The 15,223-nt window shown below is 44.8% G+C and overlaps 1 protein-coding gene across 1 annotated transcript in view; it reads right to left on the bottom strand.

The window, feature by feature from the left end:
• Positions 1 to 15,223, bottom strand: part of LOC115118108 (collagen alpha-5(IV) chain-like) — a 123,071-nt gene that overhangs the window by 28,647 nt on the left and 79,201 nt on the right. The window contains exons 30-38 of the mRNA XM_065025280.1: positions 13,762 to 13,851; positions 13,343 to 13,489; positions 12,959 to 13,057; positions 11,922 to 12,011; positions 8,377 to 8,516; positions 7,878 to 8,004; positions 7,559 to 7,738; positions 7,219 to 7,269; positions 1,708 to 1,893 (exon numbers count right to left, since the gene is read on the bottom strand). Of these exons, the coding sequence (XP_064881352.1) occupies positions 1,708 to 1,893; positions 7,219 to 7,269; positions 7,559 to 7,738; positions 7,878 to 8,004; positions 8,377 to 8,516; positions 11,922 to 12,011; positions 12,959 to 13,057; positions 13,343 to 13,489; positions 13,762 to 13,851 (1,110 nt within the window). The remainder of the gene's footprint in view (positions 1 to 1,707; positions 1,894 to 7,218; positions 7,270 to 7,558; positions 7,739 to 7,877; positions 8,005 to 8,376; positions 8,517 to 11,921; positions 12,012 to 12,958; positions 13,058 to 13,342; positions 13,490 to 13,761; positions 13,852 to 15,223) is intronic.

Genomic DNA, 15,223 nt, shown 5'->3' on the forward strand with positions numbered 1-15,223 from the left:
TCAGAGGAAAACTGAGATTAGCAGGACTAAAAAAGGCATGATCAGAAATTAAGGGAAGAAAGTAATTTAACAAATCAAAATCAAGAGATCCAAGATCATTCGGCAACACTTTGACTGCACTGTGTGTTCTAAGGTTCTAGATTTGTTTTCCAGAACAGGGTCACAGTGAGATGAAAGAGTTCTAAATGTTGTTCTTGGTCAGGAGACCAACATGCAGTAGGACAGAAGCCTGGTACATGAACTCTGACTTGAGGGACCTGGTCACTGACACGCGTGTCAGCAGAGGGGGTGGGGCCACACCACAGGGGGTGGAGTCAAGCCACAGGAAACAGGAAGTACACGTCATCGCGCTCAACACTATATGGGGATGACGCTAGTCACACACCGAGCTGGGCTAGTAGTACTGGGCTCAATAAAGCTTGATATGATATTATTAATGTAAAGTGAATACAGGTAACTACCTAAACAATGGAAAATGAGGGATACAAAGTATATTGAAAGCAGGTGCTTCCACACAGGTGTGATCCCTGAGTTATTTAAGCAATCAACATCCCATCATGCTTAGCGTCATGTATAAAAATGCTGGGCAGGCCATTAGTTTGGCTACCATGGCTATGCCCCCATAGGATGGTCAATAGCGCCATCCACAGGACACAACCGGTCATTGAATGGTTTCATGAGCCTGAACAACGATGTAAAACATATGAAATGGCCGTCTCAGTCAACAGATCTCAACACTTCTGAGAGAGTTTGGAGCGGCGTCTGAGACGGTTTCCACCACAGGTCAAACAAAACACCAAATGATGGAATTTGTTGCATCTTTCCGATTGACAGCTATAGGTGGTAAGGAGATAGTGATTTGAGGAAATCGAATAGGATGCTATAGACCCCTGAAACTCAACTCTGGACCTGGAAGCCAGATCCACTTTGTGTTTTCATTGTTCCCCTCTAATCAGGGACTAATTTAGACCTGGGACACCAAGGTGTGTGCAATTAATGATCGGATGGAACAGAAAACCAGCAGGCTCCGGACCTCGTAGGGTCAGAGTTGAATACCGCTGTCATAGAGGATTATAGACCTATAGAAATCCCCTTTTAGTCACACTGATGAAACCAAGATTGAAGTCTTTGGCCTGAATGTCAAGCGTCACGTCTGGAGGAAACCTGGCACCATCCCTACGGTGAAGCATGGTGGTGGCAGCATCATGCTGTGGGGATGTTTTTCAGCATCAGGGACTGGGAGACTAGTCAGGGTTGAGGAAAAGATTAACAGAGCAAAGCACAGAGAGATCCTTGATGAAAACCTGCTCCAGAGTGCTGAAGATCTCAGACTGGAGTGAAGGTTCACCTTCCAACAGGACAGCGACACGAAGCACACAGCCAAGAAAATGCAGGAGTGGCTTCAAGACAAGTCTCTGAATGTCCTTGAACCTGATTGAACATCTCTGGAGAGACCTGAAAATAGCTGTGCAGCGACACTCCCCATCCAACTTGACAGAGCTTGAGAGGATCTGCAGAGACGAATGGGAGAAACTCCCCAACTACAGGTGTGCCAAGCTTGTAGCGTCATACCAAGAAGACTCAAGGCTGTAATTGCTGCCAACTATTACATACACTCCAACCAGGAGGTTCTACACTTCAAAATGGCCAGAAAAGCAGGTAGCAACGTTGGCTATCAGGTGATGGAGTGATCGATTCATAATATACCTCCTCTTCCAGGGGGGCCGGGGGATCCACTGTTACCCTTTGGCCCCTGGAGGGCCACACCTGTGGCACCAGGGGGCCCGATGCTCCCGGGGGACCCAGGTTGGCCGGGGAAGCCCATCTCTCCCTTCTGACCGGGGAACCCAGGGTTACCTGGAAGACCAGGGGCGCCAAAATCTCCCTTAGCACCTGGAGGGGACAGACGGCAACCACACAGGGTCATTTCAGAATCAAAATCACTTTAAATAGCCAAGTACATTTTTACACATACCTGGAAATTGACTAAGTGAATTGGTGCTGCCAGCAATAGACAAATTGTAAAGACAGAGTACAGACGGAATACAAACATTATACAGACATTATACAGTATATACAATAGAAATCCAGAGAACCTGAAACATTGAACATTTCGTGTTGTGGAGGAGAAGTGTTGATTGAAGGATGTTGGCCGATGTAGCGTTGTAGTAGTAGTAGTAGTAGTAGTAGTAGTAGTAGTAGTAGTAGTAGTAGTAGTAGTAGTAGTAGAAGTAGTAGTAGTAGTAGTAGTAGTAGTAGTAGTAGTAGTAGAAGTAGTAGTAGTAGTAGTAGTAGTAGTAGTAGTAGTAGAGTAGTAGTAGTAGTAGTAGTAGTAGTAGTAGTAGTAGTAGTAGTAGTAGTAGTAGTGGTGTAGTAGTAGTAGTAGTAGTAGTAGTAGTAGCAGTAGAGTGTAGTAGTAGTAGTAGTAGTAGTAGGTAGTAGTAGTAGTAGAGCAGTAGTATTAGTAGTAGTGGTAGTGGTGGTAGTAGTGGTAGTGGTGGTGGTTAGTAGTAGTAGTAGTGGTAGTAGTAGTAGTGGTAGTAGTAGTAGTAGTAGTAGTAGTAGTAGAGTGGTAGTAGTAGTAGTAGTAGTAGTAGTAGTAGTAGTAGTAGTAGTAGTAGTAGTAGTAGTAGTAGTAGTAGTAGTAGTAGTAGTAGTAGTAGTAGTAGTAGTAGTAGTAGTAGTAGTAGTAGTAGTAGTAGTAGAAGTAGTAGTAGTAATAGTAGTAGTAGTAGTAGTAATAGTAGTAGTTGTAGTAGTAGTAGTAGTAGTAGTAATAGTAGTAGAAGTAGTAGTAATAGTAGTAGTAGTAGTAGTAGTAGTAGATTAGAGTGTGGATTCTTAGAGTGATAATTGCGTTATTATCGTATTTCGTCGCCCTCCTATCTGCCTAGCAGCTAGCCAGCTAGCATACGTTCACCGGCTACCGTAGCACTGTAGTAACTATCACACTCAACCAACGACTTGATTAGTGTAGTATTAGATAGCTACATAGTTGTCTTTGCTGTCTTCGTATCCAAGATAATTGTGTAGTTTAGAGTGTGTAGTCTTAGAGTGATTATCTTAATTCACCGAGGTTAGCTAGCCAGCTATTTTGTCGTCCTTAACGTAGGAGACACTCCTAGCTAGCCAATAGCCAGCCAACGTCTACTGAATAGAACTTTCGCATTCCGGTCGCATTCCGCGTCGCTCCACAGGTAGTATCACTTTTTCATTTCATTTCATTACAGTCCCAACGGTGTGATTTGTTTGATCGTAGCTAGCTACATAGCTACATAGCCGTCTTTGTTTCAAAGATAATTGTGTAGTCTAGAGCGATTTTCTAGGTTAGCTAGCCAGCTATTGTCGTTCTCCTAACGCAACGTAACGTAACCAACACTGCTAGCTAGCCAGCTAGCTCCCGATAAGCAGCATTGTAGAAACTTCACACTCAACGGTACGACTTGATTAGGGTAGTGTCAACAACGCAGCTAGCCTACCCCAGCAGTACTCTATCATTTTAATCATTTTAGTCAATTAGATTCTTGCTACGTAAGCTTAACTTTCTGAACATTCGAGACGTGTAGTCCACTTGTCATTCCAATCTCCTCTGCATTAGCGTAGCCTCTTCTCTAGCCTGTCAACTATGTGTCTGTCTATCCCTGTTCTCTCCTCTCTGCACAGACCATACAAACGCTCCACACCGCATGGCCGCAGCCACCCTAATCTGGTGGTCCCAGCGCGCACGACCCACGTGGAGTTCCAGGTCTCCGGTAGCCTCTGGAACTGCCGATCTGCGGCCAACAAGGCAGAGTTCATCTCAGCCTATGCCTCCCTCCAGTCCTTCGACTTCTTGGCTCTGACGGAAACATGGATCACCACAGACAACACCGCTACTCCTACTGCTCTCTCTTCGTCCGCCCACGTGCTCTCGCACACCCCGAGAGCTTCTGGTCAGCGGGGTGGTGGCACCGGATCCTCATCTCTCCCAAGTGGTCATTCTCTCTTTCTCCCCTTACCCATCTGTCTATCGCCTCCTTTGAATTCCATGCTGTCACAGTTACCAGCCCTTTCAAGCTTAACATCCTTATCATTTATCGCCCTCCAGGTTCCCTCGGAGAGTTCATCAATGAGCTTGATGCCTTGATAAGCTCCTTTCCTGAGGACGGCTCACCTCTCACAGTTCTGGGCGACTTTAACCTCCCCACGTCTACCTTTGACTCATTCCTCTCTGCCTCCTTCTTTCCACTCCTCTCCTCTTTTGACCTCACCTTCTCACCTTCCCCCCCTACTCACAAGGCAGGCAATACGCTCGACCTCATCTTTACTAGATGCTGTTCCTCCACTAACCTCATTGCAACTCCCCTCCAAGTCTCCGACCACTACCTTGTATCCTTTTCCCTCTCGCTCTCATCCAACACTTCCCACACTGCCCCTACTCGGATGGTATCGCGCCGTCCCAACCTTCGCTCTCTCTCCCCCGCTACTCTCTCCTCTTCCATCCTATCATCTCTTCCCTCTGCTCAAACCTTCTCCAACCTATCTCCTGATTCTGCCTCCTCAACCCTCCTCTCCTCCCTTTCTGCATCCTTTGACTCTCTATGTCCCCTATCCTCCAGGCCGGCTCGGTCCTCCCCTCCCGCTCCGTGGCTCGACGACTCATTGCGAGCTCACAGAACAGGGCTCCGGGCAGCCGAGCGGAAATGGAGGAAAACTCGCCTCCCTGCGGACCTGGCATCCTTTCACTCCCTCCTCTCTACATTTTCCTCCTCTGTCTCTGCTGCTAAAGCCACTTTCTACCACTCTAAATTCCAAGCATCTGCCTCTAACCCTAGGAAGCTCTTTGCCACCTTCTCCTCCCTCTTGAATCCTCCTCCCCCTCCCCCTCCTCCCTCTCTGCAGATGACTTCGTCAACCATTTTGAAAAGAAGGTCGACGACATCCGATCCTCGTTTGCTAAGTCAAACGACACCGCTGGTTCTGCTCACACTGCCCTACCCTGTGCTCTTACCTCTTTCTCCCTCTCTCTCCAGATGACATCTCGCGTCTTGTGACGGCCGGCCGCCCAACAACCTGCCCGCTTGACCCTATCCCCTCCTCTCTTCTCCAGACCATCTCCGGTGACCTTCTCCCTTACCTCACCTCGCTCATCAACTCATCCCTGACCGCTGGCTACGTCCCTCCCGTCTTCAAGAGAGCGAGAGTTGCACCCCTTCTGAAAAAACCTACACTCGATCCCTCCGATGTCAACAACTACAGACCAGTATCCCTTCTTTCTTTTCTCTCCAAAACTCTTGAACGTGCCGTCCTTGGCCAGCTCTCCCGCTATCTCTCTCAGAATGACCTTCTTGATCCAAATCAGTCAGGTTTCAAGACTAGTCATTCAACTGAGACTGCTCTTCTCTGTATCACGGAGGCGCTCCGCACTGCTAAAGCTAACTCTCTCTCCTCTGCTCTCATCCTTCTAGACCTATCGGCTGCCTTCGATACTGTGAACCATCAGATCCTCCTCTCCACCCTCTCCGAGTTGGGCATCTCCGGCGCGGCCCACGCTTGGATTGCGTCCTACCTGACAGGTCGCTCCTACCAGGTGGCGTGGCGAGAATCCGTCTCCTCACCACGTGCTCTCACCACTGGTGTCCCCCAGGGCTCTGTTCTAGGCCCTCTCCTATTCTCGCTATACACCAAGTCACTTGGCTCTGTCATAACCTCACATGGTCTCTCCTATCATTGCTATGCAGACGACACACAATTAATCTTCTCCTTTCCCCCTTCTGACGACCAGGTGGCGAATCGCATCTCTGCATGTCTGGCAGACATATCAGTGTGGATGACGGATCATCACCTCAAGCTGAACCTCGGCAAGACGGAGCTGCTCTTCCTCCCGGGAAGGACTGCCCGTTCCATGATCTCGCCATCACGGTTGACAACTCCATTGTGTCCTCGTCCCAGAGCGCTAAGAACCTTGGCGTGATCCTGGACAACACCCTGTCGTTCTCAAATAACATCAAGGCGGTGGCCCGTTCCTGTAGGTTCATGCTCTACAACATCCGCAGAGTACGACCCTGCCTCACACAGGAAGCGGCGCAGGTCCTAATCCAGGCACTTGTCATCTCCCGTCTGGATTACTGCAACTCGCTGTTGGCTGGGCTCCCTGCCTGTGCCATTAAACCCTACAACTCATCCAGAACGCCGCAGCCCGTCTGGTGTTCAACCTTCCCAAGTTCTCTCACGTCACCCCGCTCCTCCGCTCTCTCCACTGGCTTCCAGTTGAAGCTCGCATCCGCTACAAGACCATGGTGCTTGCCTACGGAGCTGTGAGGGAACGGCACCTCACTACCTCCAGGCTCTGATCAGGCCCTACACCCAAACAAGGGCACTGCGTTCATCCACCTCTGGCCTGCTCGCCTCCCTACCACTGAGGAAGTACAGTTCCCGCTCAGCCCAGTCAAAACTGTTCGCTGCTCTGGCCCCCCAATGGTGGAACAAACTCCCTCACGACGCCAGGACAGCGGAGTCAATCACCACCTTCCGGAGACACCTGAAACCCCACCTCTTTAAGGAATACCTAGGATAGGATAAAGTAATCTTTCTCCCCTCCCCCTTAAAAGACCTAGATGCACTATTGTAAAGTGGCTGTTCCACTGGATGTCATAAGGTGAAAGCACCAATTTGTAAGTCGCTCTGGATAAGAGCGTCTGTAAGTAGTGATAGTAGTAGTCTGCTAAATGACTTAAATGTAAATGTAAATAGTAAAATGTAGTAGTAGTAGTAGTAATAGTAGTAGAAGTAGTAGTAATAGTAGTAGTAGTAGTAGTAGTAGTAGTAATAGTAGTAGTAGTAGTAGTAGTAGTAGTAGTAGTAGTAGTAGTAGTAGTAGTAGTAGTATTAGTAGTAGAGTGTTGTGGTGTGCATGGTGTGTGTGGTGTGTGTATGCTGTGTTTATTGTGTCTGTATGATGTGTACAGTGTGTATGGTGTCTGTATGGTGTGTACAGTGTGTATGGTGTCTGTATGGTGTGTACAGTGTGTATGGTGTCTGTCAGTGTGTATGGTGTCTGTATGGTGTGTACAGTGTGTATGGTGTCTGTATGGTGTGTACAGTGTGTATGGTGTCTGTATGGTGTGTACAGTGTGTATGGTGTCTGTATGGTGTGTACAGTGTGTATGGTGTCTGTATGGTGTGTACAGTGTGTATGGTGTCTGTATGGTGGGTACAATCCAGTAGTGTGACTCTCACCTGGTGACCCTGGGAGACCAGGAGAACCTGGGCCGCCGAAACCAGAAAGACCTGGAAGAGAGGAAGATCATGGAAAAAAAGAGGAGTGAGATTGAGACATCCAATATGTCCAATAGACATCCAATATGTCCAATAGACATCCAATATGTCCAATAGACATCCAACTATTATATAACACATTTTGGAAGAATCTTCATTTTCAAAGAGATTTGCAAGAGAATAGTCATACCATTATACAAGTACATGGCCTTTCTGCGTAATACCACCATGACACGCACAACTCAGTGATGAGAACTGTATCATGGGTAATGTAGTTTTCTCGTGTGACTACGCCACCTACCTTGGTCTCCTTTGACTCCCGCTGGTCCAGGGATTCCGTCGCGACCTGCCTGACCCTTGTCGCCTGGGAACCCAGGTGATCCGGCACGGCCATTCTCTCCTGGTCGCCCGGGGCCTCCGGCGAGACCGGGGTTACCAGGGGTACCGTCCAGACCCTTAGGCCCGGGAATACCGGGAGAACCTAAATGAATTACCGTAAAGACAGACGGACAGACTTAATGACACAGGTAGATGGGTTTTACATGAAGACACTATTCCTGGTTTTTCCACTGTCCAGCACTGGTGGTTAGCACCAGAACCGTTAGTTACCGGAAGCGTACCTTGGAATCCTGGGAGGCCGGGGTCGCCTTTGGCTCCGGGGCCACCGGGAAACCCTGGAAGCCCTGGTGTTCCGGGAGTTCCTTTCACTCCATTTTGTCCGGGGAATCCCGACCGACCAGGCTCACCCTGTGTGTGAGAGTATGTGAGAGCGTATGAGTGTGAGAGTGTGTGTGTGAGAGTATGTGAGAGCGTATGAGTGTGAGAGTGTGTGTGTGAGAGAGAGAGAGAGGAATAAAGTTACATTATAGATAGAGAACAGTCATTTCTCTAATATTGAAAGTAAAACTAACAGTACTAGCTCTACAACTACTGATAATAAAGATAACAACATCATCAATATAGCACTTTTCTATATATTACACATCTCAATCATATTGAGTCGACAGTTCACTACAAAATACTTAAATAACTAATCTAAACATGGAGAGATAAAGATTCAAGCATAAAGGAACCCGTGGTTCTATGCGGTTCTAGATGGTTCTAAAGTCATTTCCGTACCTTGGGACCTGTAGCTCCTGTGGCACCAAATCCGGGGGAACCTGGGTCTCCTTTAGCTCCGGGGAACCCTGGTGCTCCTGAACTACCGGGTACGCCTGACCGACCTAGCTGACCTGGAGTTCCTTTCGCTCCTGTGGGTCCTGTGACATCATCATAAATGGACAATAAGATTAGCGCAGTTGGCCAAATAGAGTTCATTCACAACACTCCAACTATGATGGTGATGATATGAGGTTATATAACATGATGGTGATGGTGATGATATGAGGTTATATAACATGATGGTGATGGTGATGATATGAGGTTATATAACATGATGGTGATGGTGATGATATGAGGTTATAGAACATGATGGTGATGATATGAGGTTATAGAACATGATGGTGATGGTGATGACATGAGGTTATAGAACATGATGGTGATGATATGAGGTTATACAACGTGATGGTGATGATATGAGGTTATAGAACATGATGGTGATGATATGAGGTTATAGAACATGATGGTGATGATATGAGGTTATAGAACATGATGGTGATGATATGAGGTTATAGAACGTGATGGTGATGGTGATGATATGAGGTTATAGAACATGATGGTGATGATATGAGGTTATAGAACATGATGGTGATGATAAGAGGTTATAGAACATGATGGTGATGATAAGAGGTTATAGAACATGATGGTGATGATATGAGGTTATATAACATGATGGTGATGATATGAGGTTATAGAACATGATGGTGATGATATGAGGTTATAGAACATGATGGTGATGGTATGAGGTTATAGAACATGATGGTGATGGTGATGATATGAGGTTATATAACATGATGGTGATGATATGAGGGTATATAACATGATGGTGATGATATGAGGTTATAGAACATGATGGTGATGATATGAGGTTATAGAACATGATGGTGATGATATGAGGTTATAGAACATGATGGTGATGGTGATGGTATGATGTTATATAACATGATGGTGATGATATGAGGTTATAGAACATGATGGTGATGATATGAGGTTATAGAACATGATGGTGATGATATGAGGTTATAGAACATGATGGTGATGATATGAGGTTATAGAACATGATGGTGATGGTGATGATATGAGGTTATAGAACATGATGGTGATGGTGATGATATGAGGTTATATAACATGATGGTGATGATATGAGGTTATAGAACATGATGGTGATGATATGAGGTTATAGAACATGATGGTGATGGTATGAGGTTATAGAACATGATGGTGATGATATGAGGTTATAGAACGTGATGGTGATGGTGATGATATGAGGTTATAGAACATGATGGTGATGATATGAGGTTATAGAACATGATGGTGATGATAAGAGGTTATAGAACATGATGGTGATGATATGAGGTTATATAACATGATGGTGATGGTGATGATATGAGGTTATATAACATGATGGTGATGATATGAGGTTATAGAACATGATGGTGATGATATGAGGTTATAGAACATGATGGTGATGGTGATGATATGATGTTATATAACATGATGGTGATGATATGAGGTTATAGAACATGATGGTGATGATATGAGGTTATAGAACATGATGGTGATGGTGATGATATGAGGTTATATAACATGATGGTGATGATATGAGGTTATAGAACATGATGGTGATGATATGAGGTTATAGAACATGATGGTGATGATATGAGATTATAGAACATGATGGTGATGGTGATGATATGAGGTTATAGAACATGATGGTGATGGTGATGATATGAGGTTATATAACATGATGGTGATGATATGAGGTTATATAACATGATGGTGATGATATGAGGTTATAGAACATGATGGTGATGGTGATGATATGAGGTTATAGAACATGATGGTGATGATATGAGGTTATAGAACATGATGGTGATGATATGAGGTTATAGAACAGGATGGTGATGGTGATGATATGAGGTTATAGAACATGATGGTGATGGTGATGATATGAGGTTATATAACACGATGGTGATGGTGATGATATGAGGTTATAGAACATGATGGTGATGATATGAGGTTATAGAACATGATGGTGATGATATGAGGTTATAGAACATGATGGTGATGATATGAGGTTATAGAACATGATGGTGATGATATGAGGTTATAGAACATGATGGTGATGATATGAGGTTATAGAACATGATGGTGATGATATGAGGTTATAGAACATGATGGTGATGGTGATGATAAGAGGTTATAGAACATGATGGTGATGATATGAGGTTATAGAACATGATGGTGATGATGAGGTTATATAACATGATGGTGATGGTGATGGTGTTGATATGAGGTTATATAACATGATGGTGATGATATGATGTTATAGAACATGTTGGTGATGGTGATGATATGAGGTTATAGAACATGATGGTGAAGGTGATGATATGAGGTTATAGAACATGATGGTGATGGTGATGATATGAGGTTATATAACGTGATGGTGATGGTGATGATATGAGGTTATAGAACATGATGGTGATGGTGATGATATGAGGTTATATAACATGATGGTGATGGTGATGATATGAGGTTATAGAACATGATGGTGATGATATGAGGTTATAGAACATGATGGTGATGGTGATGATATGAGGTTATAGAACATGATGGTGATGATATGAGGTTATAGAACATGATGGTGATGATATGAGGTTATAGAACATGATGGTGATGGTGATGATATGAGGTTATAGAACATGATGGTGATGGTGATGATATGAGGTTATATAACATGATGGTGATGATATGAGGTTATAGAACATGATGGTGATGATATGAGGTTATAGAACATGATGGTGATGGTGATGATATGAGGTTATAGAACATGATGGTGATGATATGAGGTTATAGAACATGATGGTGATGATATGAGGTTATAGAACATGATGGTGATGATATGAGGTTATAGAACATGATGGTGATGGTGATGATATGAGGTTATATAACGTGATGGTGATGGTGATGATATGAGGTTATAGAACATGATGGTGATGGTGATGATATGAGGTTATAGAACATGATGGTGATGATATGAGGTTATAGAACATGATGGTGATGATATGAGGTTATAGAACATGATGGTGATGGTGATGATATGATGTTATAGAACATGATGGTGATGGTGATGATATGAGGTTATAGAACATGATGGTGATGATATGAGGTTATAGAACATGATGGTGATGGTGATGATACGAGGTTATAGAACATGATGGTGATGATATGAGGTTATAGAACATGATGGTGATGATATGAGGTTATAGAACATGATGGTGATGGTGATGATATGATGTTATAGAACATGATGGTGATGATATGAGGTTATAGAACATGATGGTGATGATATGAGGTTATAGAACATGATGGTGATGGTGATGATATGAGGTTATAGAACATGATGGTGATGGTGATGATATGAGGTTATACAACATGATGGTGATGGTATGAGGGTATAGAACGTGATGGTGGGGATATGAGGTTATCAGCTGGCTGACACCCACCTGGGAAGCCCATCTCTCCCATGTTGCCTTTAAGTCCTTGGCTTCCTGGTGAGCCTGAGCCTCCAGGGATACCCATGTCTCCTTTGGGACCTGAAGATATTACGTAAGGAATGGTAAATAATCAATACATGACATTAGAGGTCTCGTTTGGGACCTGAGCACAACGGAAAGAGAATGTTAGGAGTGACTGTTCAGTAGAGGACGTTATGGAGAACATTCTGGTGCTCAATGACAACTTTAGACATAGGTATTGTATAAAATCAAATCAAATTTTATTTGTCACATACACATGGTTAGCAGATGTTAGTGCGAGTGTAGCGAAATGCTTGTATTGTATAAGCCCATGTTGGTTAGGCATTTCTGAAGATGCAAGACACTAATAATGAAATAATTAATATCTGAACGGCACATTGAAGTCAACAGGAAACATTATCAAGTAAGATCTCTAGGTAGGATGACTGTACTATATGATGACTGTACTATATGATGACTGTACTATAGGATGACTACTATAGGATGACTACTATAGGATGACTATTATAGGATGACTACTATAGGATGACTACTATAGGATGACTACAATAGGATGACTACAATAGGATGACTACTATAGGATGACTACAATAGGATGACTACAATAGGATGACTATTATAGGATGACTGTACTATAGGATGACTGTAGTATAGGATGACTATTATAGGATGATTACTATAGGATGACTACTATAGGATGATTACAATAGGATGACTATTATAGGATGACTTTACTATAGGATGCCTGTACTATTGGATGACTGTACTATTGGATGACTGTACTATAGGATGGCTGTAGTATAGGATGACTGTACTATTGGATGACTGTACTATAGGATGACTGTACTATAGGATGACTATTATAGGATGACTACTATAGGATGACTACTATAGGATGATTACAATAGGATGACTTTACTATAGGATGACTGTATTATAGGATGACTTTACTATAGGATGACTGTACTATAGGATGACTGTACTATTGGATGACTTTACAATACCTTGAGGTCCAGGTAACCCAGGTCTTCCATCCTGTCCTGGTATACCAGCATCTCCAGGGAGACCGGAAATACCCTTCTGACCCGGCTGACCTCGCAAACCTACACAGCACAGAGACAGGATGGTTAGACATGTTTCAGTAATAGCAGTAAACATATCAAACAAGAGTTGGGCATCCATCTATGCTGAGTGTAAGACTTTCTTCTACACTGGGGAGAACTTCGACATTCATAACGCTTGCAAAGGTGCCTAGATTTGTGATGGGAGTGCCCAGCGGAGCACCATTTTGGGCACCCTTTTATTTACTCAAATCCTGCATTTTATAGTCATTATGATCATGGCAGATAGATAGATAGACAGAAAGACCGACCAACAAACAGAAGTACCTGGTTCTCCTGCATCTCCTTTGGCTCCCTTGATTGAAGGGGGAGAGTTGCTGGGCCCGGGGAGTCCTACGAGACCGGGGTCTCCCCTGTCTCCCTTCAGACCTGGACTGCCGGTCCCACCTGGTCGCCCTGGGAAACCATCGTCACCTGGAGGAAGGAGACACTCAGGGTCAGAGGGTCTATTACCCGAGACACATACATTACTAACACGTGTGTGTTTATGTGTGTGTGGGGGTTCCTTATAGCTAATGCAGCAGATGTTTAGGACTAGTTTGTTTGATTGTAAGACCTGGCATCTGTGTGATCTTGGTCATATGTGGATCTATTGCGACTGCTGTCCTACGACTCCACGGTCTATATAGTAGCAGTCCCTTTAGGTGTGTGCTTGTGTGTGTGTGCATGTGTGTGTGTGTAGCTGCCTTTAGGTCCAGGGAAGCCGGGCCCTCCGGGGTTGCCAGGGGTTCCCAGAGATCCAGGAGTTCCCATTACACCCATGTCTCCTTTACCACCTGTTGAAAGACAGAGAGGTAGGTTGGGGACTTTGGAAAGAGAGGTAGGTTGGGGACTTTGGAAAGAGAGGTAGGTTGGGGACTTTGGAAAGAGAGGTAGGTTGGGGACTTTGGAAAGAGAGGTAGGTTGGGGACTTTGGAAAGAGAGGTAGGTTGGGGACTTTGGAAAGAGAGGTAGGTTTGGGACTTTGGAAAGAGAGGTAGGTTGGGGACTTTGGAAAGAGAGGTAGGTTGTGGACTTTGGAAAGAGAGGTAGGTTGGGGACTTTGGAAAGAGAGGTAGGTTGGGGACTTTGGAAAGAGAGGTAGGTTGGGGACTTTGGAAAGAGAGGTAGGTTGGGGACTTTGGGAAGAGAGGTAGGTTGGGGACTTTGGAAAGAGAGGTAGGTTGGGGACTTTGGAAAGAGAGGTAGGTTGGGGACTTTGGAAAGAGAGGTAGGTTGGGGACTTTGGAAAGAGAGGTAGGTTGGGGACTTTGGAAAGAGGTAGGTTGGGGACTTTGGAAAGAGAGGTAGGTTGGGAACTTTGGAAAGAGAGGTAGGTTGGGGACTTTGGAAAGAGAGGTAGGTTGGGGACTTTGGAAAGAGAGGTAGGTTGGGGACTTTGGAAAGAGAGGTAGGTTGGGGACTTTGGAAAGAGAGGTAGGTTGGGGACTTTGGAAAGAGTGGTAGGTTGGGGACTTTGGAAAGAGAGGTAGGTTGGGGACTTTGGAAAGAGAGGTAGGTTGGGGACTTTGGAAAGAGAGGTAGGTTGGGGACTTTTCTGGAAGTCAAAGATGGAGCAAGAAGCATAATATGTAGACAGTCAAACATATCAAACAGAAAATAAAAACAAACTAGAGAGAGAGGAGACAGGTTACACATCATCTGACTGGCCTCCTCCCATCAACACATCATCTGACTGGCCTCCTCCCATCAACACAGGTTACACATCATCTGACTGGCCTCCTCCCATCAACACAGGTTACACATCATCTGACTGGCCTCCTCCCATCAACACAGGTTACACATCATCTGACTGGCCTCCTCCCATCAACACAGGTTACACATCATCTGACTGGCCTCCTCCCATCAACACAGGTTACACATCATCTGACTGGCCTCCTCCCATCAACACAGGTTACACATCATCTGACTGGCCTCCTCCCATCAACACAGGTTACACATCATCTGACTGGCCTCCTCCCATCAACACAGGTTACACATCATCTGACTGGCCTCCTCCCATCAACACAGGTTACACATCATCTGACTGGCCTCCTCCCATCAACACAGGTTACACATCATCTGACCGGCCTCCTCCCACCAACACAGGTTACACATCATCTGACTGGCCTCCTCCCATCAACACAGATTATTAGGTTACACATCATC

This window comes from Oncorhynchus nerka, linkage group LG12 (assembly GCF_034236695.1).
Source record: "Oncorhynchus nerka isolate Pitt River linkage group LG12, Oner_Uvic_2.0, whole genome shotgun sequence".
Lineage (NCBI taxonomy): Eukaryota > Metazoa > Chordata > Actinopteri > Salmoniformes > Salmonidae > Oncorhynchus > Oncorhynchus nerka.